At 43.7% G+C, this 26,640-nt stretch overlaps 1 protein-coding gene and 1 long non-coding RNA gene across 3 annotated transcripts in view; one reads left to right on the plus strand and one right to left on the minus strand.

Annotated features, from left to right (window-relative positions):
* Positions 1 to 4,206: 4,206 nt before the first annotated feature.
* On the minus strand, positions 4,207 to 24,768 carry LOC127059408 (uncharacterized). The gene is made up of 5 exons (XR_007777163.1): positions 24,645 to 24,768; positions 17,102 to 17,173; positions 16,230 to 16,349; positions 8,286 to 8,351; positions 4,207 to 4,296 (listed from the first exon to the last, which is right to left on the minus strand). It is a non-coding gene; the product is annotated as an uncharacterized LOC127059408 (long non-coding RNA).
* Positions 5,979 to 26,640, plus strand: part of EFEMP1 (EGF containing fibulin extracellular matrix protein 1) — a 45,239-nt gene continuing 24,577 nt past the window's right edge. Inside the window, exons 1-4 of one of the 2 annotated variants that reach the window (XM_030236070.2) lie at positions 5,979 to 6,124; positions 6,571 to 6,658; positions 9,529 to 9,577; positions 9,756 to 10,016. In XM_030236070.2, the coding sequence (XP_030091930.1) occupies positions 6,578 to 6,658; positions 9,529 to 9,577; positions 9,756 to 10,016 (391 nt within the window). In that variant the 5' untranslated portion in view covers positions 5,979 to 6,124; positions 6,571 to 6,577. Of the gene's footprint in view, positions 6,125 to 6,348; positions 6,455 to 6,570; positions 6,659 to 9,528; positions 9,578 to 9,755; positions 10,017 to 26,640 lie in introns of those variants that run through there. The other variant, XM_009093715.4, reaches the window with a different exon arrangement.

The following is a 26,640-nucleotide window of genomic DNA, read 5'->3' on the forward strand; positions in this document are numbered from 1 at the left end:
CTATAAAAAGCAGAGTGGTCCTTAGCAAGAGCTCTGCCTCACAAATCTACTCCTCTAAGATTCTCTTTCACCACAGCATTTCTGAGAGGTCTCAGTTTGGTTGTGCTGAAAGATCCCAGCACTGTCACACTCAGGTTTAGGCCCATGAGGCTCTGCAGAAAGTTTTGTCTTAAGGGTTTCAAATCTGAATGTCTGCCTTGAAGGTCTTTAGCACTTTCTGACCATTAAGAATTCTCTAAATCCTCTTAATAGAGGCTAAATTATTCCAATTAATTCCCAGAATCTGGAGCTAAATACAATGCTGGGAAATTGCAAAAAGGAAAACCAGGGCTTGAACAGCCTGCTGGAGTTGAGCTGCCAGTCATAAATCCACACTGGTCATACAAAGATATTCCATTCATATCAATCCACAGTACCCTTCCCAGAACCGACAGAGGAAGGGAAATGGGTTTCCCACATGGAGGGAGGATAAGGAGAGGGCACAGAGTTTTTTCTCATCCACACCCATGAATGCTGCAGTAGATGAGTTGTGCCTGATTCTCCTTTCAGCTGAGGGGATGCTGAGGTGCCCACAGCAGGCCTGAAGGCAGCCTCACACACGAGCATCCAAATTCCTGGACTTGGAATGGGATCTGAGCATCCAAGACAATCAACTGTCTTTGGAAATCTTGGACAGGTAAGTGAATGCACCCACCCTGCTTCCCTTGGCAAGAGTCACGTCTTTTCCTCATTTCAGAGAGAGTCTACCAAGAAAGAAATTAAATGATTAGCACAAAGCTTCACAGGAAGCCAAAACTAGAGTGGAAAGCTGTCTCCAGCATATTCTGGATGATACTGGATTTGAATTCTGGCATTTCTATGTTGCCTTTTAGCCAGAGCAAGGAACTGCACTGACACAGCTTAATCAGACAACAGTCTATATTCAAGCTAGGATTTTGAATATCAGAAAGGCTGTATGCTCCTCAGCTGGGTTATATTTCTGGGAAAAAGTTCTCATTTTAACCAAATTGGTTGAAACCTAGTACAGCATCAGGCTTCAGCTCCTATGTGCAGCAACGCTGGTTTTCCAGAAGAAAAAGGAGAAGAAATGACAACTCCAGTGTTACAAAAACCACACATCGACACCGATGAATGCTTTCTGGGCTGCTGTTTCTCCTATCTGGCATGAGAAAGACAAAAAAAAGGGAAAGAAAATCATTGCTAGAGAATGGAAAAGAGTTAAAAATGCACAGTATAAAAATGGAAAAAGTCAGAAATGCAAGCTAAAGAGAGGAGGGATATTTAAATTGCAGATCATCATAGTGCAATTTAAGCTACAGCCCAGATTGCCATATCTGAAATTCTTACCACATCAAAGGGTCTTTACCTGTGTGGTTAATCTATAAAAACAGATATTATGGGGTTGTGAGTAAACTTGTGTAAGATGGACCTCAAAGTTACAACTGAGAAAACACTCACCAGGAGAGGTTTGCAATCCTGGGAAATCCTCATTCCCTGAGATGCAAAAGGTGATGAACCACATATGGAAAGTGAAATGGGCTCATCCTCCCCACACACCATCACCCCCTCATTTCTTGTGTTGTTTTCAGCTGTATCTGCAAATCACTCATCCTTCCAAAGCCCTTCAATTCCCAATTTATTAGGGCTGCACAACTGCACCAACAAAAAAGATGGACAACCTCTGGGAAATGCCTTTCCCACTCACTCACTCTCTCCCTCTTGTTTCTTTTACTGACAAAGGACTCCAGTGGGAATAGTCACCACCTTATCTGGGCATCCAGATTTCTGCTGGAGTCCAGAAACACACAAAACACAGGATCATATCCCCATAAAATGCAGCAGACAAGCAAATTGCATGCTTGACAAATTGTATGCAGACCACAGGCTTGATCTTTAGCAAAAATCAAAATAAAAAATGGCAACAACATTATACTTTAATATCCTCAGAGCATTGTTAGACATTTAAAAATGAAAGCACTGGTTTGCCCAAGTTAGCCAGAGGCCTCACATAACAAAACTCATGCAAGATCTCTCATACAGGAGAAAACTTGAAGAAAATACAGGCTGGAATTCTACTACTAGATTTTTCTAATCCAAACTCTCATATCTTTTCTTTGTCAGTTTTTTCTAATTCTGTGTTTGCACCATCTGTCACCTATGAACTCTACTGCAAAGCAACAAACAAAGAACAACAATAAATACATGTTTGGATTGAATGGGAAGATTAAGCAGAAGGAGAGAATTTGTTCTCTGTCCCTTGCTACTGATGTTTTGGTCCTTATTAACTTTTTGTCATTTCAACACCTGTGATAAGAAACTGATACGGTGAATTTTTACCATATGAAAAGTGAGAGTAATTTCCTGACACAGACCTTCTTTCAAATCAAGTTTAGAGTTCAGTAACACTTCATGGCACATACAATATACTCAGAATACCTCCCTTGAAGATAAATAAACTTGTAAAATATTACCTCAAATAAAAGTTTAACATTTGTCATGTTTAATCAGCAATAAAAAATCAGACACCTAATTCTTCACAGTTTATCCTTCACCAACATTATGTCACTTCCAAGTTGAAACATGGAAAAAAAATTGACATTTGCAGGCAGCGTGGCAGAAAGGCAGCCTGCCATGTTATCAAAATAATTTATGTTCTAAAATTCCTGTGAGTCCAACATGAAAATAGCATCTCCAGCACTCCAGCTCTGAGTTTAGACAACTCTGATGTGACACACTCAGGGACAGAAACCCTCTTAAACTGACACTGATGGTCCCCCGAGCTGACAAACACAAGTTGCTTAAATTCTCCATGTGCTTCATTTTCTGTTCTAGGGAGAGATGTTTGAAACAGGAAAAGGGGGTCAGATCTGGGAGTAGAAGAGATTAAACTGCAATTTTGTTTTCCTCCTTTTTGGGCTAGCCTCTAGTATCAATCTCAGCCTGCTCTAAATTATGTCCAGCTGTCTGCTGCCCCCAGGGACAATTCTAGCAGCCAGAATGAGTTGGGAGTGCAGTGACATTTTAACCACACACAGTCTTCCTTCAGCCTACCTATCCTTGGGTTCTTGAGGACAATGGGGGGTGGCAACACATCCTGCCAGGAAGAAAAAATGTGAACATTGAAGTCGTAAACACATTCAAGCTGAAGAATTTATGAAAACTGAGATGTGACAAAGAGTTCACTAAAACAGTAGGGAATAGAGTGCACAATTTTCAGAAGGAGCCAAAAGTAAGGAAAAATAGAAAAATTAGGGACCAGCCTGACAGGGCTTCTTCAATTGTTGTAGGGGTTGGCCTCAGCAGTGCCAAGCTGCTCGTGGTCAGCATGGAAGGAGGGATGGTTTGACCACAGGGACATCCTCAGACACCCCAGAGATGTAAATAAGTTGTCCTTCAGCTCGTTCACATACCTCACACTGCCATCAGCATTTCCAAGCGTTTAAGTTCTGCTCTCCCACACCAGGCATGTTTCCAGCTGTCTCAGCAGGGAATATCTGAACTACCAAATCATGGACTGAGTCTCCCACCTCCACTTAAAGGACTGACAACCACCCTTGGCAGAACAGGGCATTTCAACAAATGTGAAACACTGGCTGAAGCCAAGGGAAGGGGGTCCCTGCTCAGCCAGCGCTCAGGCACCCTCCAAAATGATGCTCCTGCTCTTCTCTGCTTTGCAGAACATCTTTCCAGAGGGAAAAAAAACAACCGCAGTCCTGTAATACAGGCAGTGTTTTCCTATGTAGGGGTTTAAGACAAGACTTTTTAAAATTTTTACTTAATCCAGAACCCAACAACTTAAATTCTGTTCTCTTTGCATGGCATGGATGACAATGCCACTACTCAAATGGCAATTCAATACTCACTATACTCAATTAGTATAGCCATAGTAGATAAAAGCAGTTATGATGTTCTTTTGCATTCATTAGATTATTAGAAATACCTGCATTTCTTTCCATAAGCAAGAAACAGTAAAGTTTGAAATACATGAGCGACCACATCACAAACAGGAATCCAATTTACACCAACCAAAGTGAACAACTCAGAGTCAATCCAACACTGTGAAGCTGTATTCCTAAATAATGGAATGTAGGCTTTAAAGGGATCATTTTGGAGCAGGTGGACACATGTCAAAAGACAGTCTGTTAAATATGAAATTAATATGCACACAAAAGTACATGCAAAATATCCTATAATGTCATCAACTTACATATTCTTTATTCCACCATGTTGTTGTATCTGGTCTTTATTTACCAGTGAGGTGTGTGGTGTAAGTACATTTTCAGGAGTCCCACTTACCTGTGAGCACAGAAACTGCAATGAGTGAGGGAAAATCCTACCTTCTCTCACCTAAAAAATAAAAGATAGGCAACACATGGCTGCAGCTACAAGTATTCTAAAACTACCAGCTTGGCTGACTGTAGAACAGATAAGAAGGGATTTGATTCAGAGACAAAATTAATGAGCACTGTATGGCTGTCCAAAAAAGAACTCATGCTTTTAGTAAGATCAACTGTAATTTAATGTTAAGAATTATGGGGTTATATAGGAAAGCCGTTCTCTAGGCCAGCAGTGTCAGAGGTCTGCAGCAGAGTAAGACATTTTTCCAGATTTCCAGTTCTTCAGGCCCTTCAAGGACTACATTTACGAGACAAAAACTTATTTTAAAACTAAAGACCTCCTGTTGAACTACAGGAAGAGAACAGAGGCACTGTACTGTGCCACAGGCCCCCCAGAAGCAAAAGTGGGGAATTAAATAAAGATCTAGTGAACGCGTTCCTGGACACCTTCTCCTTACCCAAACCCTCCAAAGCTTCTAAACCCTTGCAAAGCCTCCTCATCCTTCTTTCTGTCCATGAGCTTTCCCCCTGGGTGAGGAAATAAGAGCATCTCATAGCCTGGAAAGATTTTTAGCAGTGATGATTGCTGCACTTAGGTGGTATCTGAGAAACAGGCATTGCCTTGTGGAGGGCTCTTCATGGCTATAACTACCGAATTTTTAATAGCCACAACATAATCCTGATATTTTAAATATCAATATCAATAATCCTGATATTTTAAATTTCATGGGGAGGTTTAGATTAAATATTACAAAAAAAAAAAAAAATCAAGAAAGAGTTGCAAAGCACAGAAAGCGGCTGCCCAAAGCAGTGCTGGAGTCACCACCCATGGAAATGCTCAAAAATGTGTGGATGTGGTACGTGAGGGCAAGAATATTGGAAGTAAGTTCTGTTTGCAGCCAGGTGAAGGGTAAGAGATCGAACGGTCTTTTTTGTGAGTTTATTTTCGTTTTGATCAGCTTGTGTTCAGTGTTAGGCTTGCATAATGCATGTCATGGAAGGAGAGGAAATTACACAAGCTTGGACTGGGGAAAAACCCAGTTTTCCAGTCTCAATTCCACATCTGGTTACGGTTGCGACTGAGAACATGGCAGCGATGGGCCCGATGGTCCCAAAGCTCTCTTTCCCCAACCTTACGGATTCTACAGCCGCATGACTCACGACAGACACCAAAACGATGGCCGTGCTGCGCTTCCTCGAAGATCCCAACCGGGACGAGCCGCCGGGGGACTGGAGCACCGGAGCAGCGGGAGCAGTGGATCCCGGGGCCGCGGCGCCCTCCCCTCACAGCTCCCCGCGCTCCCTCTGCCCGCGCCGAGGCCGCGCCCGGGGCTGCCCTCACGGCCCCAACATGGCGGCGGGGCCGCACCTGCCCCGCGCGCTCCCGCGGCGCCGGCAGGGGGCGCGCGCGGCGCCGGCGGGACAGGAGCCCGTTCTATTTAGCCCGGGGCCGGCACCGGGCACGCACCGACAGCGGAGGGGGAACTGCGGCCGCCGGGCACGGACGGACAGCAGCTGACGGCAGCGGGTGAACGGGCACCGCCGGCCGCCGGCGCCGCACGGCACCGGGGGGAAGGAGAGCGAGCGGCCGCCGGCACCGCACCGACACCGCGGGAAACGGAACGAGCGGCCGCCGGCACCGCACCGGCACCGCACAGGCACCGGGGAAAGGGAACGAGCGGCCGCCGGCACCGCACGGACAGCGGGGCAAGGGGAGCGAGCGGCCGCCGGCAGAGCAGCGGAGGCGGTGAACGGGAGCAGCGACCGGCGCTCGCCCGGTCCCGCAGGTAGGAGCGGGCAGCGCGGGCGGCTCCGTGCCCGGCTCTGCCCGAGCGGGTCCATGGCCGAGCCCGGCAGGTGGGGGGTGTCCCCCACGCCTTGCTTTGACCGAAAAATTACTTTTCCGCCCCAAAGCGTGCGCCGGGCGGGCAGTGCCGCTGCCCGCGCCGCGTCCGGCGCTGCTCCCGGTGAGCGCTGGGGTGTTTAAACTCCATTGACTGGTTATTTCCGCCCCTCTCTCCCAGCTGGATAAAATCCCCGGGCTGGGAAGCGCGGCCAAGCCTCACCCTCTCCTTGCGGGAGCGAGCGGGCAGCGCCGGTCCGCCTCTCCCTCCCAGGTAGGGGCTGGGTGGGCTCCCCCGGCAGGACGCGGTCCCAGGGGTGCCGCAGCCTCTCCCAGCAAAGGAGACCGCTAAAAGCATTCCTGCTTGATTTGTTTTTCCTTTCTTTCAAGGTTCACGATGTTGACAGCTATGTTCTTGGCTGCGCTCGTTCTTACTACAGTACATTCGCAGGAAACTGAGGAAACCATAACGTACACGGTAAGGTTTAATAGACTTGGAGATAATTACTGCTTTGCGGGGATTCTTTGTTAAATGACCCTTAAGAAAAACCGAATTTCTTGCCAATTTATAGCATGTGCTACAGAGGTCGCTGAGTTTGAATGTTAACCATAAAATAAGCTGTTCCTGCACTCAAAGAGTGTTTAAAAGTTTAAGTTGACAAGATTGAGCAAAATACATTACAACTGTTTGTTTGGAAAAGTTTATCTGTGTACTCAATTTGAGGGACTGAACAAAAATTAGGAGGTTTTAATATTTTTTTAATCCATTTTCATAAAGACAGGGTCCCTAAGTCCTTCATTTGAAATATATGGAGTTTGACAGATAATTAGGTCAAACATTCTTTTGTGTTTTCTTATGGATGTTTCAAGCTGTTTTTAACAAAATGTAAGTACTTCCAAATTTGGGGCTCTTAATGAAGCATCTGAATCCTGGAGTGATCATGGGACTGTTCTTTTCTGAGCTGGTTTTGAGCAGTGGCTTTGCATAGCTTGATAAAATTGTTCAAGAATACTGGAAATAGGTTCTGCTTGCAACCAAGTAGCAGGCTAAGAGATTTAAAGGCCTTTTTGTCAGGCTTTTTCTTTTCAATCTGCTTGTGTTCAGTGCTTGGCTTGCATAATGCATGTCATGGAAGGAGTGGCAATTACCCCTGCTTGGGCTGGGGAAAAACCCACATTTTCACATCTGATTACAGCTGTAATCCCTGCAACTTGCTTCATATGGGTGGACCTCTGGATATGTGCACACACATCAGCCCAATGCCACACAAGCAGAAAATTCTGCACACATGCAAAAAGTTAGAGAACCACAGCCAAAGCCCAGGATTGTGTCTTATACAAGTAATCCCGCTGAAGTCAGTGGGATGGCTCAAGCAAGTAAATATTGCAGAGTTGGACCTTCTTGTAGAAGTCAGGCCTTAAAGAAGCCTCAAGTGAGCATCAGGAAGTCAGTAATAAAATACTTTAACACTGGGCTTTAGAAGCATTAGGGTTTTGAAGGCTGGGAGTAGTTTTATTTAGAGGCTTCTGTGATTTACTTTTGTTTTAAAGTCCCTGTATATAAGTGGAAACTGAAGATGTAAGTTCCTTTGAAAATCTGGACCAAACAGGGATCCCACCCTCTTCCTTTCCCACAGTTATTATATGAGGGGGGGTTTAATTATGCAGCATTTCACATAATTCTGATTATACCAAGTGAACATTTCTAGTTAGCCTGTGTGACTTGGGCACCTATGCTCCATTTCCAAGGAGGTCTTAGCCCTTAGGTGCTTCACTGATGGTGAAATGCTGATCATGTAAAATGAAACAAAAAAACCCGGCTTTGGGAGGTTTTGCTCTTGGGATGCTACTGTTTCTCATGCACACATTGTATCCATGGAGGGCCAAATCCTCTGCTATTGTAAAAGCCTTTGGCTGCAGTAATAGATGGACTTGGCTCCTTGCAGTTAAACAGACAGTACTTCTGTTGTGCATTAACAGGAATTGGGTGATTCAGTAAATGCATGAATTAGCTGTTTTCCTTTGGGTTTGCCTTTTCATAGCTACAGTAACTTTGGAGTTGTCAACTCAGCATGTAGTCAATCCTTTAGAGAGTGTCCACTTACCCCTTGGGGAGAAAAACCCTTCCAAGCTACAACTCACTGCCACATTTGACAAATCACTGGTGTCACCTGCAAGAGAAGAAAATATTTTCAATCCTCCTGCTGAGTCAGAGTCTGTCAGTAACAAGTCCCTTAAAATAACTTGAGGATAGGACCTGCAACAAGTGGATCTTGGCATCAGAAAGTCAAGTTTGCCACTTGTAAGTCCCTCAGCAGCAGAGGAGTTGCAATAAGATTTAGCTTGCTTGACTGTGACTAATTACATTAGTCAACTCCATTCCTTTTTTGTATGGGGCTATTAAAGTAATACCCTAAACAGCCCAAGATGCACCTACACAGCACAGTCTGGTTGATTCAATGGTATTTTAATATTTTAAATGTTCCTGCTGCAGTTGGTAGTACCATGATACTTTGCTAGTCAGTCCCTGTAACTGTGACCTGCAATTAAAGTGACTGCCCTCTGGATAATTTAATGTTTTTGGGCAGAGGAATAATGAAGATGCAGAGCAGACTATTTCAAATCTTTCCTGAACTTGCTGGTGTGCATTGATAGGAATAGTTGCTGAGTATAGCCTTGTTTGAATTCTGCAAAGTCTTCTATAAATAAGTAGTCCTGCTGTTATAAACTCCAACTGTTTATTGTGTGTGTCTCACAATATAAATTGTCTTTCCTAGACTGCAGTTCCTGGAGTCATATGATTAAAAAGCATGTGAATGAATTTCCAGCTGTCATGGGATCCTTCCCCATTGCTAGAGTGCTAATGGGAGAGAGGATGAAGTCCAGAGGCACAGAGTCCTCTTGGTCCCTCTGGCAAACAGAGCCTGAATATGAAAGATTCAAATTCAGAAAAACTTGTTGCTTTTCATAAAAAGATTTTCATTCTGGTCAGCTTGGTCACTCCAAGGATCATCCAAAGATTCAGCCAAGGAGAGATGGTGTAACACAGGGCACAGGAACAAGGGAAGGAGAAAGCAACGGTTTTTTCCCTTTGCTCCCCACCCTGCTCACAACAAACAATATCTTGGGAACTTCTGAGTGGGAATGCTCTATGAGCATTCTTGTGGGAAGGGACCCACAAGTTTTGCTGCTCCTGCACAGCAGTGATGTACCAATTGCCATTTTTCTAACCTACCAAGGTATTGCATTTCCCTTTGTGTCACACTTGGAGTTCCCTGAATACACTTGACTGTTTTTCCAAAACAAAGAATCCCGAGTAACCAAATTATTATCATTTTTTCTCCACAGCAATGCACAGATGGCTATGAATGGGATCCTGTTAGGCAACGGTGCAAAGGTACAGTAAATAATTTTCAAAGACAGACTTGTCACTGGTATTCTTTAAGTATTCTCAATGCACACCCCTGTTTTGGACACGGAGGTGTGCGTGCATGTCTCGTCGTGTTCTTTGTGTTAATGGCTGTTGCAGAAGGTTCGACTGTTAAAAGCATGACTTGTGTTGTTGCTAACCACAGATATTGATGAATGTGAAATAGTCCCAGATGCATGTAAAGGTGGGATGAAATGTGTTAACCACTATGGAGGATACCTCTGTCTACCCAGAACAGCGCAAATTATTGTAAATGAGCGAGAAGAAGCAGCAGCTGAATCCACAAGTGGTCGGAACAGCGTCATTCGCCGGACCCCGGCCGACCCCCAGCGCGCCACTCCCAACCCAAGCCACCAAATCCAGTGTGCAGCTGGGTATGAGCAAAGTGACCACAACGTGTGCCAAGGTAAGCCATGCCTGCCTCCTCCTGCTCCCATGGAGTGCAGTGGGGGTGACCACAGAGCCAGGGGGATGACAGCCTGCAGCCCTCGTGCTGACTGGAAGGGGCTGGTGCTCCATGAACACCTTTAAAGATGCAAAAATAAAATACAGAAATGTCACTGTTGTTGTTCAAGGCATCAGAATGTGCAGTTTGTTGCAACCGTACAAGTCTGTTCCATCTGCTTTTGGGCTAAAATTTGAATTAATTCCGTTGTCTGTAGCTCCTAAAAAAAGGCTTAAAATTACTCTAGTGAAGCATTTTGTGTTGTATTAAATATGTCTAGGAAAGAAAGTGCGCTGAAATGAGTGGGCAATGTAGCAAGGCGTAAGCAATTTGGAAAGGTTTGCAGAACTCTGTATTTTTCAGTAAGTGAATGCTGAATGAACAAAAAATAACCACAGGATGAACTTTTGCTTAGAGCAGGCTGCAGTGCAGAAAGGTCCTGTATTTTTACTGTGGATAAGGAATATTCCTCCAGCAGTAGGAACCCAACTTCTGAACAGCCTGTGCTCCTCTGATCTCTGTGGAAGTAGCCCTAGGCCGACCCTGCCAGTTTACTCCCAGTCCTAGCCTTGCCACTCTTTGAAACTATGGCAATGAAGAGCTTTCATCTGAGTGTACATACACCACACACAGTGCCAAAAATTCTCAGGGCATTAGCAATGTTAATTGTATGCATTCAGGAACCAGCCTCACAAGCACTTCTGTAAACTAAGACTGTTTCATTTATTATTTTATATAAACAGTTTATTCTTCTACTTGCTGAAGTAACAAATGTTTCGGGCCATTGTTTTATTTTCTTTCATAGAAATATATTCTACCCCTTACTCACAAACTTGCTTTTCAAGCACATTGGAGGGACACCCGTGCAAAGAGAGGGCAAAACTTGACCCCACGGTTCATCTTTTCCACTTTGTGGCCTGTAGCAGTATAATCACATAAAATAGTACTTTAGGGACTGTAATCAGGACAGGCTGTAATACACAGTGGTAGTTTCCTTCTCCCTGGTATTCATGTACACAGGACATTATTTATCACTAGTAAGTAAATTCCCTGTCATTCTGGACCACAGTAATCATCATGGAGGCTGGAGGAGTTATTTTTGTAGGCAAAGCCTCAGAGTTGCATTTCTGGCTTATCTGCTCATGTCCAACATTTCTGTCCCTCTGATTCAAGAATGTCAAGTACAGAACCTACCACAGGAGGTCAGATCCCCTTAACCCTGGGTGTTTACTGGGGGTCATCAGGGGGAAATCAAAATTTCCCTTAGATGGAAAATTGGCTTTTTCCTTAGTTTAACTTGGCAAAGCAGCAGCAAAACCAGGAGCAGAACTGCTGGGTTTGGCCTGGTAGTCCCTCCTTCAGGTGATGCTGCTGGCACTGCTCTTCACTGGTGAACTGTAATAAACTGTTCCAACTTCAGCACATAACATTTTTATTTGATAAAAAATGCAAGTCATGCTAGAAAATGTCAAAACATGACTATCCCTTTTGCTAAGCTGGCTTTAGGTGTATAAATTTTGGATACAGTAGGGCAGTTTGACAGCATTTAGTACCCATAGTTTGTGCTCCAAAAAAAGATTGAGGGTTAGGTTTAACTGAGAGACTGACAACTGGTTAAGGTTTCTGTTTTGTTGAGGAGAAATTGGTGGTGATAGATTACTATCACTTTACTCCATGCTCTGACTTCCTGGAACTTACAACTAAATATTCCTATTCAATTCCTAAATCTTTGGTTAATTTATAACAACAACTAAGTGTTGTTACAGTACCAGAAATTTTAACCAGCAGGCACACAAACTGTGGTGAAATCTTGGGCTTGACTGCATCAAGCTACTCATTTCCTCATGCCAACATTTCAATCTAAATGCAGAAAGCATGGAAATATTAGTGTTTAAAAGCTGAAATGTATTGGATTGAATGCATTCCAGCTGGAAAAAGGGTAGTGGACAGTGTGCTTGAAATGAAGGATAAAAGTTTTGGAGCACTTAAAGCATGCATCCAGCTTCATGATCTTCATGCTTTTCACTGCTGAAAATATCTTATAAAAGATAATCTTGATCAGCAATGGTCCCGCTGCGGATTTATTTAATTATAGTTAAAAGACTTTGCTATGATAACTGCTCGAGGCTCCTAGGGAGTGTAACTTACAGATATAGTCACACTTAAGCTTGTTTTATTGTTTAGTAAATCAAATATGAAGTCCAGCTCCTTCTAATTGTTTGCAGATGTATGACATTTTCCTTCCAGTCCAGCAGCACTAAGTATTTTATAACCAATGTGAAAGTGTGGAGACCTCTGTTTCAAACAATAACATGCTCCAAGGAGCTGAGTTACTGACATCATGCTGCAGTGTGAGGGGCCTTCTGTTTTAACACGAGTGTCCACTCCCTTTTCAAGCATGGAACAGTGTGGGAATGACAGGCCAAACACACTCCTGTGCTTCCTGTGCTTGGAATAAATGCCCATAAACGGCCTGGTCCTGGTGGACTTCACTCCAGTGATGTGCTGATACACATTTTTATAACTACCAGTGAGCACAAACATGTTCTAGTGTGACCCCACTGATGTTAGAAGTGGGGGTAGCAAATGTTTCCTGGGACATTCTTAAGATACTCTTTATGAGCAGTGATGCCAGGAACCCCCAAAATGAAGCAAGGATGAGGGAGGTTATTCTGGAGAAAGGTCTCTGATGTGGAAAAAGTTGTGCTTCAACATAAACACTTGAAGTGTACTTTAAATTCTGAGTTTCTAACCTTACCTAATCCCCTCCATCCCCATCAGTTCCTACTTCACTGTCACTCCTACATTTGGTCCCAAAGGGAGATTCTCATGTGTGGCACCTGGTCACACTTTCAGAAAGCCACTTGGATGTTCAGCCCTGCCCCTGTGAGGGTATCACTGTAATGGGGAAGAGCAAAATACAGAGTAAGAAATAATTTGAAACAAATTATTGAGTTAACTCAGGTTCCCAGACATTTTTTCCCTGATAAAAACCATGAATAGCTGCACTCTGTGCCTGCACTCAGGCCTGAGTTTTATTTTACTTTGTTGTTAGGTTCTCTGTGATTTCAGTCTGCTCCTATTGAATTCAAAAGAAAATCACCCAATTAATTCAATTTTGTCAAACCTAGTCTGCAAGAAAGTACTGGCTTCTCCTAGAATGTTAATGACACTTGAATGAAAAAAGGGACCAAAAAGGTACCAAATAACCTGTAAACTTGAGAAGGGAAAAGACCTCATTTTCCTTAATTCCTGTCAGGTTGGCAATACAAGCAATAAAGTAAGCAAACATTTTTGCTCCTCAGCTAGATTAGCTTTTGCTATTTCTCCAGCCTGTTTGTAACCCTTTGTGCTGCTGCAATGCCAAGCACAGGAGGCAGACAGACAGCAATACAAGAGATCAGTGCTTGCTTCTGAGGGAGAAAGACATTTTTCCAGAGTTCTGTCCAGACTTGGTGGACATTGGTTGCTTTTTTCCTCCTCTGTGGAAGGAGGAAAAAAATGAATTTGTTTTCTGTGCTGTGGTTATTTTTCCCCCTGCAAAATCACTTTAGGTATCCTTACACTGGTAGAGGTTAAGGGTGGTTTTTTTTGTTTTGTTTTTTGGTACTTTTCAAAGTAACTTATCATACTCAAGCATGCTTTTGACTCAAGAAGGTAATTGTGAATTAGTTTAATAAGGCTAAATTTTGCATCTGTAGAATGCTTTTTGTTATTGTCCTGTTGGGGGGGAGGAACAAGAGGGAGCAGTTCATGATGTTTTCCATAGAAAAATCACTTTATATTGTATATATTTACATATGTCAGGGATGTGTAGCTGGCATATAAAGAACATTAAAGGTGTGTGAGTGCAGGTGCACTTGGCTGCCCTTGGCAGAGCCTGGCTGTGCCCTGGCAGGAGGCTACTCCCTGGCATTTTGGCTGGGGCACTGCAGCTCCTAATGAGCTCCACTCACTGTGCTTTGATTCCCCTCCCTGAGAGCTCCTGGAACGTGCAGCCACATCCAGCCCAGCTGAAACTCAACCTGAAATGCACCCCAGGGGTGCCACTAATGTGCCACAACCACTAATGAGCACTCAGCCCTCAGGGCCAGACTCCAGAGAGCCTCAGAAGTGCATGGACTGGGATTTTGGAGCCTCTGCACGAAGCTGGGATCTGCTCCCATGGGCTCAACCTATTTTCTAATACAGGCACAGCTTCAAATACAGCCAGAGATGTTCCTTAGCCATGGGAATGGTTTTGAGAGCTTTTTGTAAAATATTGTAGCATCCCAAGTTTCCCCCCTTCCTGTAGGTAAGGAGTGCTTTTAAAAATGCTTCAGGGCTCCTTGTGGCTGCCCCATCCCTGGAAGTGGCCAGGACAAGGCTGAATGAGCTTGGAGCAACCTGGGACAGTGGAAAGTGTCCCTGCCAGTGGCAGGGATTGAAAGAGATGATCCTCAAGGTCCCCTTCCAACCCAAACTATTTTGTGATTCTGTGAACAGCACTAGGACTGTTGAGTTTGAGGACAGGGTGAGGACAGAGCCTGTGGCAGGAAAAATAAGGCCTGGTTGGGTGGTTTAGGATGGCAGTAGCTCCAAGGACTCCCTCAGGCCTTGTGTTTGTGCAGCACTCCAGCGAGTGGGGAGCACTCGTTGCCAGCTGCAGCCACTCTAAGAGACTGACCTGGTTCCATGTGCCCCTTCAATGCTAATTACTGGGACAGGCCATAGCAATTCTGCAGGTCTAAGAGGATCCACAGAAGGACACAAGCTGACACTTTCATGGCTCTTTGTTCATAGCCTCCAATTAATTCCTTGTACACTTGGATACATCATGCAGAGATCATCTTTCATCAGCCCATCCCGAACCAACTGTTCAAGCTGTTAATCTGTGAAACTGCTGCACTCTGCTGCAAAGCAGCATCTCTTTAGTAGCCCTCAGGGTCCACAGGGGCGTTCACAAAAACCCATCTTGTTTTGAGGGCCTGGTTTGGGCATTTTTGAAATCAGGCCACTCTGAATCATCTTCCCATCTGTGCTATTTGCACAGCTGTGGGTGTCAAGTCAAGACCTTGGAGAGATATTCTCTGTACTGTCTGACCATTTTACTGTGAACATCCATCACAAGCATAAATACTAGCAGCTGCTTTCCTTTCCTGAGTTAGTTACTGCTTTCCCATTGTCCTGACCCCTGCAGGAATACACTCAGTGTGTTGCAGTTAAAGATTTCTGCCATTTGCTCATCGTGCTAAGTGTGCTATAGGCAAGCAAGCTTCCCCAAGTTGTATTTACCTTAGCTTCCTGAATTGGGATTATGCAGGCAAGCACTGGACTTCGAGTTTAAGTAAACTCATTAGCAGTTCTCATGGCTTCCTGCAGCAGAAGAATGGGATCACACAGTAGTCACCTCGCTGTCATCCTTGTGGGCTGCATTTGTTGATTTTAAAGCCTGTTGCCTTAGTAGCTCGGAGGAGGCTCGTGTTTTGACAGACAAAACACAGCAAATGGATTCAGAAGGCACATGGCCTGAAGAAAGTCCAAACTCCAGCCATCTGTCCTCCTTCAGAATTCTTCTCTCTAAGCCGGAGGTCTTTTTCACAATGCAATCAGGAATAACACCAGATAGCAAAGGGGAAGAATGTGCTCATGCCTGGTCCTGACTTGGCACCCCAGAGTACTTGGCACCCCTTTAAACAGCTCAGAGCACTTATTTCTCTCTTGAGGAATTCCCTGTACCTGTTGCAGACACTGACATCTGTGCATCCTACAAGTCAGAAAAGCCACACCAGGAGTGAGGGCTGACACCTGCTGCACCAGAGGGCACAAAACAGGACTTGGGGCAGCACAGGCTGAGCTCCCTGTGTTCCCTGTGCCAAAACCTGCTCTCAAAGGAATACATTCCACAGCATCACAGTGACACAGGCACCCTGGCAGCTGCTTTTAGCACCTCTCTCAGGTCATTTTCTAGTGACACTATTGCCACTGGGATGTTCCCATTGTGTTTGCTCTGGGCAGTTGTTTCCTCCCAGTCTCCTGCACTGTCACTCCTCAGCCTCCTGAGCAAGGCTCTGTGCTCCTCCTCTCTCCAGTTTTTTGCTCAGGAGGATTTTCTCTCAACCACCACTTTTTTCCTCCATTTTCAAACCTGATTCCTACTTCAGATTAATTAGTGCATAAAGGAAGTGCTCTTACCTGTGTTTTATTTTCACTCCTGTAGTCCGGGTTACTGAGTCACATTTTCTAGAACGTTTCTGAAGGATCTCAGCATTGCAGACACATTTTTCAAAGGTCCAAGATTTTTCTTGAGCATCCCTAGTGATGGAACACAAATTTAGGAAGCTGGACAACTAGTTTAAGAGCTGAAATTTGAAACTTATTTTCCTCATTTTATTCTCTTTCCAAGTGATATCTCCCTTCCCATGCTGACCAGGGAAGATGATAGCTGCTGTTTCTGTGTGCCAAAACAGCCCTACAGGAAGAACAAAGCTTCCTGCAAAGGCAACAGAGGCCTGTTTGATTCCTCCCTGCACCACCCAGGGATGCCTGTGCTGCTCTCCCTGCCCTTTGCTAGGGAACCCCATCTGCTGCCCTGCAGCCAAGCCCAGCAGTCTCCAGCACTGCAGGAATTCATTCAGTGGTGGTTGGGCTCACTGGTTTGCCATTTTCCTATTGTCAAAACCAGTGGGAGTGTTCCAGGACTCCTTTCTAGCGAGATATTTTTGGTCTGGTAGAAACCACAAGGAGAGTGTAATTTTTGAGTTCACCTACCAGGTTGCATCTTAAACATTCCACATTTTTTGTGGTGTAGTCAACTCCTCTTGTGCAGCACTTTGTCATGGCAACCCCTTTGTGCTGTGTCTGTTAACTGGGATTAATGTAAGCTGAGCTTGACCACCTCCTTTCATTGCACTTAAAGAATATTTATTCTTTTCTTCCCCTCTGTGATGCTTTTTGAGCTCCTTTTTCTGGGCTATCATCACTTATGCCTGGTCTAGAATAAGTCATGTGAAATGTAAGCCTCCTTTGGCTGAAGGGTTCTTATCAAAGGGAACTTTGCCACATACCTGTCAAAGGGTTTAGATGCTTCTATCCACAAGATTGGAAGATCTCAGCTGGGCTTGTAAGATCTCTATTCTCTGTATGACAGTGGAATAGGTAATCAGACATATAAAGTTCATGAGTAAAAAGTACAAAATTTCACAAAGAAATATCTGTTTCATCTTTAATTTGCTAAATTTTATTTTCATAGCTGCCAGATAGCAACAGTTTTGGAGAGGAAGTTATTTGCCATAATTCAATAGACAGCAAAATGTAACTTGAAAAAAACCCCTATACTAAATACACAGAAATGCTGTGTGTACCTTCTTTCATCTACCTTTTAACTTTACTAAAAATACAAGAGGGACTTGCAAATTACAGAGCTCTGAACTATTTTAGCACACATGTAGTTATTATAAAATACCTTTAATACTCATTCCCATTTGTGTCTCATTTGTTAATCTGAAACCATGGTAAAGGTTGGTGCTGTTGTAAGCAGAGTAATATCTAATTTTTGTTAGGTATAATTATATGATCAAAGCTGAAAAAAGTGACTAAGAAAACATTTGTTGCACACACTTTTATAAGCTACAGTGCTAAGAGAAAGTTCTTGAGGCTCAGAAATTAATTAGACCTTTCCTGGCAAAATATATCCCAAGCTCTTAATTAAGCATTTTTAAAATTAGATATTCAGTAGCCCCTTGTCTTTTGCTGTTACTGAATGGCTTAAATAAATAACTCCAAAGGGAAATTCTTCAAAGGAACAACAAAGGATTCAGTGTGTGAAGGTCTATCTCCTGGGAAGAGAAGTTTACTTTGGGGAACTCTCAATCTGGCTTTATTAACTCCTGATTTAAAAAATTCATGCCTTTGAGTGAACATTAATTAATTAAGCCTGTTTTGATGAGCTCTGAGCAGAAGATAATGCTGAGCCTTCCCTTATGAGCTGAATTTAACCAGAAGGAAACTGCTGGTCTGGTGCATGACCCAGGGTGAGGTGATTTAAAAATCTGACCCTACACTAGAGCATGTTCAGCCCATGCCTGAACAGCTGTTCCATGGGGATTCCTGGGGACAAGCAGAGCTTGTTCCAGGGGTTCTATGTGCATCTGCCTGCACAGGTGGGATTCCTGTGACCAGGTAACAGAAGGTGTGCAATCAAACCAATGTCACTCTCAGATGGAGCCCAAAGACAAACTCTGACCAGGCAGATTGCTGTGCAAAACTGGGCCTTATACCAAGAGTTAAGTTTGGGTTTCAATTTCAATTAAAATTCACCAGAGTTAGAGAAACTCAAGGAGGTTAAAAAAAAAAAGCATCTTATGGGATATGAACCCCCAGAATTCCAGAAAAGCAGTAATTTGGACAAGTGATTCCTGAATATCTTGTAGTTTTATAAATTTAGCAAGAAATCCTTATCAATACTGTAACAGCCTACTGTTGTCAGAAGTACTTAGAACTGGGAAATACAAGGGCTTTTGACAGGTAACAGTGTTCTGTGTGGTTTTAAAGAGGTTGCCAACAAGTTAACATTTCATAATAATCTTACACAGAGCAAAAGAATCATACATGGCAAAGTGAGCAGAAATTTAAGTGTGATTTTAGCTGACATGACCTATCTTATAAAAATAAAAACCAGGACAAACAATCTCTCTCCTGTCTAAACTGATTCTGGGGAGAATTTTAAGTGTCTGGGATACAGAGTAGATAGCATTAAATACACTTTTAGAAGCAACAATTCTTGCTTGTAGTTTTTAAAGCACTTTCTTCATAAATGAATTTGCTCTCAAGGGACTTTCTTATCAGGAGCCAGTTCTCCACAGAACTTGGGAGATGATAAAACAAGGACTGGGTAAAACAAGGACTTGTGTGTCACTCCTTGGGTGAGTTAAAAGCAGGAATATAGGAATATTTCACAGGGCAGTGAGCACAGAATCACATCAGAAATAAGCAGGGCTTTGGAGCAACCCCTGCTCTGCCCCTGTGGGCTCTGGATGACACCTGACTTCATTCCTCCCAGAAGTTGTTGGAGACTAAATCAGGAAAGAGAGCAGAATCCAAAAGTCATTCCCACTTCCCAAGGGGAAAGAAAAATCGTGTTCTTCCCTGACATCATCCTGCCTGTATGTACTCTGCATCCAGACCTTCCTCAGTCTTATCTGGCTGAACTTGAAGCATCATGACAGATTTTCTTTCCCACTCTCTCCTTATGTGTTACCAGAGTAGAAAATAATTTAGGGGTGGTTGTGATACACAAAGATACTACTGACATTCTTCCCTGGAGCAGACAGCACTGTACAAGCAGATAGAAATCACAGACTTAACACCACTGAGCACCTCTTGGCTTTCTGCTGTTTGCAGGAGCAGAAGAACTTCCCAGCTTGAATTAACCTGAGGTGGAAGAGGGTTAGAACCACACTCCTGAAAGCATTTGTGCAGTAAAAGTTTGGTGCAGGAAAGTTTGGCTGAAGTAAAAACACCCACCCATTTTCCCCATTGCAAACACTGACCATTATTTAAACAATCCAGAAACTGTATTCATAGATTTTAATCTATTAATCAGCGTTCATCAGAAGAAGGATTATTTTGGGGAAGTGAAAACTTTTTTGTGTGTGTTCCAAGACAAAGTATTCCTCTGTTAGAAACTGTGGCTCTCTATGCCTATAAAAAGGAAAAATCCCCATTTCTAGACAAGATATTTTTACGAAAAAGTTGCTTCATTATGTATTTAAATCAAAACATTCTCTCCATTCTGGTTACACTCAGAGTTCAGTATCCACTGTGAGGAGAATCTCTTCCTTACTATGTATGCAGATTTATAAGGCTCCAGGCACCTTTGAAATAAATTGAAAGCACAGCCATGTAATAGAGCCAAACCCCAAAACCAGCCAAGGAGATCCACCCAGCAACACCCTCGAACACCCTCAGCTCTTCCCCTAAGCACAGCTTTAGAGTGCTGGTCTTGATCTTGTCTCTGCTTTCTCCACCCTCCTAAAAGCTTCCTGGGGGATTCCCCAGCTCCAGAGCCATGCAGGGGCTGTTTGGGATACAGGAATTGTTCACTTTCTTGGTTTCCTTCCCTCTCAAACAGCTCAGGAGCAGGGCAGCTCTTTGCAGAGCCTGGGACATGGGGATACTGAAAAACAGGAGCAGCAGGAGGAAGCAGCAGCTTGGGGATGAAGAGGGGTTTTAACAGTAGATCAAAGTGTAGCAAAACTATACAGAAATAATCAAGGCAGGTTTGTAGCTGCTTTTTCCCACTTTGAAATCCACAGTTTGAGTATTTGTGATGCTGGAAGGTGACATGGTTGAAGAAGCCCCCCAAATAGAAACACTTCCCAAAATCTCTGCCATGGGATAGGAATGAGGCCAAAGTTTAGGAACTTGATCCAATAAAGGTCTGGACATTTTATACAGTGAGAGCAGAAGTTAAAAAGCAGCAACTTTTGAAAAGGTTAACCAACCTAATTTATGCTTAGGGCAGTCCTCAATTCTTCACAAAAGTCAGGATGAGGTTGATTGTTGAAGAGCAGGCTGGTGATACCCGTACTTTTCTGGGGCATGTCCCAGTGCCCAGTTTGAAAAAGCAGAATCAGTATGTTTTCCATCTTTCTGGATTTAGTGGCTGTTATCTGTGTTTGAACACCAAGCCAATTCCCCAAAGCTCTGGATAATCACTCTGGTGGACATCAGATGTTCAGTCCCATAATGGAACCACTCCTGGCCCTACAGGTTTCAGAAGGTTGAGCCTTTTTTGGGAGAGCACAGACCAGTGTAGTTTTGTTAAAAATTAAAACCTTGGAAAATTCAGACGAAGTTTCTGTAATTCTGACTAAATAATCTGTAATTCTGTATAAATAATCTGATTGTTAGCTGTCAAATGCAATTTCTATATCAAAAAGAAATCAGGCATTGATATCAGAACATTGTCAGAACAGGAATCAGGGTTTGTTATTGTGGGGGAGAGCAAGCAATACTGAAATTCAGTGACACTGAGAACTGGCACAGCTTCCAGGGGCCCTCCAAGGTCCCATTCTCCTGAAGAACATGTGCATGGAGAAGGAACTGTCCTTCACTCAAACCAGACTCATGGGGCATGCACCTCCCCACCTTAAGGGCTGGACTTGATGACCCCTTTTAACTCAGAGTATTCCGTGATGTGTGACTTTGCCAGCACATCACACCCCACAGTTGCTGTGTTCAGTGGTTACATCTGGGACAAAAGCAGCAGCAGGAGCAGCTTATATCATGCCTTGCATTTGATTCTTTGTTTTAGTATCTGTCATGTCCAAGCCAGCCAAAAAGTGGCCTCAGCACGTTCTGGCTGGTGGAGGCTGGGGGAGCCCCGGGGGCTCCATTCACATGCCTCATGTGTGACCAAGCAGGGGCTGAGGAGCCACTGCACAGCCTGGTCCTCAGGGTGGGGTCCCACTCCTGCCACAGCCCCGAGCAGGAAGCTGGAAGCAAAGCATTAAAGACACCAAAGGGACCGGTTGGGATTTTCACATACTCGGTGGCCATTGGGGGGTTCAGCCAGCAGGAAAACCCCAAGTGTGTAAGAACAGGAAAAACAGCAAAAAGGCAGCAGGAACCAAAAGTGGTTTTTCATCTGGCTGTAACACTGTGAGCGGGACAGCCGTGGGATGTGCCTGGATGGAGCCCATCCCCATGGAATGCACCATCACACACATGGCTGTTCCAGAGCTCCAGAGCTGCCTCTGTCACACACAGCCAGCTTCAAGACAGCATTACTGTCCCGTTGGGATGCACTTGGGATGGGCTGCACAGACAACAGCCCTTAAAAACTGGAATGATAATATGCAGGTTTTTCCATTCCTATCATTTGTCCTTAATTTGAAACATTAAATGCTTATGTCCCATTGTTAACTATTCTTAGTACTAATTTCACAGTTTAGCCCAATGGTGACCAACTGGTTTCCTTACAGTTCTTCTCTTAATTCACAGCTGGGCTGAACTTACTTACTTGGTTTGAACTTAGTTAGGTTGCCTTAAAAAAAAATCAGTTGTGTGACAGTCTCCACATGATTTAATCAGAAACCTCACTGCACTCAATTCCTGCCTGAAGAACACTATAAAAAGTCAGAGGAAGGAAAGGTAGCAAAGTTCTCCATTCTGGTTAATAGCTTCGAGTATGTTTACAGCAGCCCAGTTTAGGTGAGAAGGAGCCTTGGAAGGTCTCCAGCCTGACATCCTGCTCAGCTCTGAGATCAGACCTGGGAGATTTATCCAGTCAGGGCTTGAAACACCCCATGGAAGTCGAGCACAGAATTTTTCTGGGCACCTGTTCCACACCTTGACTGCCCTAATGGTGAAAAAATTTTCCCCGTACCTAGAATCCCTCCTTACAATTCACCCTAGATTGACACACACAAAAGAGATGTGCTAACAATTACTTGGGGAGGAAACAGGTTTGTTTTCTTACAAATGTGTAAGTGAAAAAGTGTTCTCCATAAGGGGAGGTAACAATTCTGGGCAGCCCTAGGTTTGAATGAAAACATTTTCCTGAGGAGCAGACTGGCTGAATGTCATTCCCAATCTCCTATGACCCAACTCCCATTACAAGGGAATCTCTGCAGCTTTTTAATATCCAGTTAAAAACAAAAACAACAACAAAAAAATCAATGTGTATCCACAAACAAGGAAAGAAGGGAAATTTCACTGATCCATGACTGTGCTAACTTGAACTCTGAATAACTGCAGATATTTTCATAGCTAGTGCCTACCAGGCTTCTCAAAGTACTGAGAGAATATCAAGACTGATTTTAATAAACAAAACCACTGTTTGTACTTTGAAGTGTCACATTAAGACACCTTCAGTTGCATTCCAGCATTTAAAGCACACATTTAGTTCCCAGTATTTTCCCTGACACCTTTGCACATGCCTCAGTTTACACAACTGCTCCCTGCTGGCTTCAATCAGGTTGTTGCTAGGAACTTTTATTTTAAAACCCCTCACTAAAAAACTTGCCAGAGCAAGCCTGCAATACCAAGCACACACTGATCCTGCTCATGGGTGGGTAGGAAATGCTTGAGAGTATGGGAGGGAGTAGCCTTGATCTGGAGGAATTGCCTGTTTACTCAGCTTGCAGTTCCATTGCTGGGACACTTTTCAGGTCCCTCTGCTGAATATCCCAGCTTGTCTCACACCTACCAAGGCTGCTCCTTTTAGTTACCCTTCAATTCTTGTTTCTTTTCAATTCCTTACTCTCCCCTCCTCTTTTCTTTATTAAACTCTTGGCAAGGAGGGCCAAAACCTGACTGAAAACAGGAGTTCACACTGTGGTCCTGGATAAATTATGGTACAATTAGCAACGTCACTTTCAAAAAGTTAATGAAATAAAGCTGCTCCTTTAGGAAAGCAGATACTTTACAGTTGATGATTTATGGTGACTCCAGACAGGACTGTGAATTTGCAGTGCCAGATGAGGCCATGCTGTCACTTCTACTCACTAAATGCATCGTGCCACTTCTCTAGGAAATGAGGCCTGGCTTGGTTACAAGAACCAACTCCTCAGCATCTTCTCTGTAAAATCTTATCCCTTCTGGAAGCTGAATTTCCAGCTTGTTGATGATCTGCAAACCAGATCAGTTTTGTCCCTTCTGAGGAGTAGGTGGATGCAGGGGCTAGTTTGGGACAGTGACACATAACTGTGCATCCACAGAGATCTTTCCAGGAACCTCTCAGATTGCTTTTCTGGCTCAAGGGGCCTTGCTGTCCACCACTGGACATTTTGAGCAAGTACATGTACATGTAATAAGTGTGGAGCCTTGTGGGGTAAATAAAAATTCCTGCACCAATAAGGGGGATAATAAATCAAGCCGAAGAATTTTAAGGCGATATGAAGAATTAACCTGTTTGCTGAACCTTCTCTAGATAAGAGGTCATTGTTCTTGGCTTTGAAAAGATTTTTGTTTTTAATATGTATTTAGCCTTACTTATCTATTATACATTGCTTCCTTTTTATTTTCCTTTCATTGAAAACAAGACCTAACTCCTTAAAAATTGTTTGGACTTGATCCTAAAACACACTGAACACTTCCCAGTCAAGAAAATAACAGGGTACAAAAACCTTCATGACTTGGATTTCATTTGTCAGAGGTGTTTTTGAACCTCTGAAATCCCTTCAGAAGACCCTGTGGTTACTAGCTGAGACATTATTTCTTTTCTTTCGTGCTGTTTTTTTTGCCTGTCCATGAAATCTCCAAAGCAAACTAACAGTCTGTTAGATCCTAAGTAAATTTAGATACAGATCTCACTACAGAGGATGTTCAATTAACTGTTAGAAACCAATCTTGTCTTAGTCATTAGTCTTCCACTGGTGTTTTGCATATTTGTTGGTAGCATCTGATTAATTAAACCCAGCCTCTAAATCAGGCCAGTTAGTTAAATGCTATCTATGAAAGTTTTCAAGCTACTGAAGCCCACATGTTTTCAGTCTGCTACAAAACTTCCCCTGCTCTTCAGTAGTCCCTGTTATAAAACCTTATATCTTGAAAAAGCTGGTTTTTTTAAAAAAAAAAATCTTTACAATCTACAATTTTCATTACCTGGTTCTTGCTGTGCTCTGAAATTCCCCCTCTGTCCTCTCTGTTTGCTGCTTGAACATCATCCTGGGTTTTGGTTCAGGGTTTGGAGCAGCACAACAAGGGAATCTTTCTCCACAGCCAGAGCTTCTGAAAGCCAGGAGCAGAGAGAAACCCAGGCTGGACTTCCCAAACTTACACAATGAATTTGAGGCTGATTAGCATGGGAGAAGGCTTAACGCTGCACACGTTGGTTTTGGTACTTCCAGCTAACAACTGTAATTGCATAAATAATAGGATTAGTAAATTACTTTTAAAAATTACTTTAAAACACTCCAGCTTTATAATTTTAAGCAATCTCCCCCTTTATTCTATAGGTAAGAAATGAACGTGCTCATAGATCATTTATTCTATCTTCCTAATACTCAGCTAGATCTCTCCTTCCTTCACCTTTTCATTCTATTCCTTGCTGTTGGCATTAATTACTTGGATATAATTAACCTCCCCTAGATTCATCTTTTGCCAGTTCACCTCTTGCCTCATCAGTTCCTGGAAGGTAGCACTTCCATGAGGAAAGAGCCACCAGTCCATTTTGTTGCCATCCAGCAGCTCAGCGAGGATGACATGGACCTGCCCTTACCTGCTGCACTGCAAAGCTGAGTGGACAATCCATGCACTGGAAATAAATCCATCTGGAAGGCATTTGAGGCAGGCAGGCATCTCTGAGAACCCTAAGTATGATTGACTGCTTTTTCCAATAGCTTTGATGAAAGTCTAAATTGAGAAATCTCTTCTCCCATCCTGCAAGAATTTATGAGCAGAATATTTTTTGACCATCCACCACTGGCCTGTGTTCAGCAGCATCTGAGGCCCTCATGTTTCCCTGTGCATCCTGCCCAGCCTTTAACCTCTGCAGTGGATTTTAATCACACATTCATGGCTGTCTGCTTAAAGCTCCAGACAGCCAGGCAGTGCCAAATAATGTACTGACAATGTCCTGGGCATCCCTCAGATGTGCCAGGATGCAGACAGGCATCCCTGGCACTTGGCTCATACATTCCATTTGCAAGAGCATAAAGATCTGGGATCTCATGCCTTTTAAAGAGGGGAACAGCACACACAGAGAACCGAGCAAAAATCCTTTGGGGGAAAAAAAAAAAGAACTAAAAAGTCCTCAATGCTTTTTCAGGAAGGATGGCTACAAAAAAGATGGAGAGGAATTTTTGCAATTTATTTCTTTGCATTGAGAGAGTAGGTTTACATCAGATATCAGGAAAAAAATTCTTGGCTTGAGGTGAGGGCTGGCACAGATTGTCCAGAGAAGCTGTGGCTGCCCCATCCCTGGAAGTGTCCAAGGCCAGGCTGGACAGGGCTTGGAGGAACCTGGGATAGTGGAAGGTGTCCCTGCCCATGACATGGGGTTGGAATTGGATGAGCTTTAAGACTCCTTCCAACCCCAGCCATTCTATGATTCTGAAGCTTCCCACTCATCTTTCTTCCTGGGGCCAGAAGCAAGAGAAGCATCTCAAGCCACAAAGTATTAAAAAAACTTGTCCAGTGAATCTGTCAAGGCTTGTTCCTTCCCTTCCCCCTGGGAGCTGCAAAGCCAATTCCTTTTATTCCTGCCATTCTCTGGAGGCAAAAGCTCAGTTTGGACAGGCATCAGTGCTAATGATTGTCTCACAGATCTCCCTGTGTCCTGGCCTCTGTGCTGCTGGAGCTTTCCAACCCCTGCCAGAGATCCAGGACTCTCCTGAGGTGGAGCAATGGCCCAGACCAATGTTCCCTCCTTGGAGCCTGTCCTTGGCTCTGCTGCTCACGGAGCATCAACACGTTCTGGGGAGCACCCACACTTGGTCACAACCACAAATGGCTTCAGAAGCAACAATTTTCTTTAATTTGATTTTAAAGTGCTCTTGCAGGAATTTCATAACTTACAGGGACAAGCAGGGATTGTTGGAGGAGCTGCTTTTCCTCTCACGACCACTTTGCAAAAGCTGATTTTTCTTACCAGGCTGTG

Source organism: Serinus canaria, chromosome 3, assembly GCF_022539315.1.
Source record: "Serinus canaria isolate serCan28SL12 chromosome 3, serCan2020, whole genome shotgun sequence".
In the NCBI taxonomy this organism is placed as follows: Eukaryota; Metazoa; Chordata; class Aves; order Passeriformes; family Fringillidae; genus Serinus; species Serinus canaria.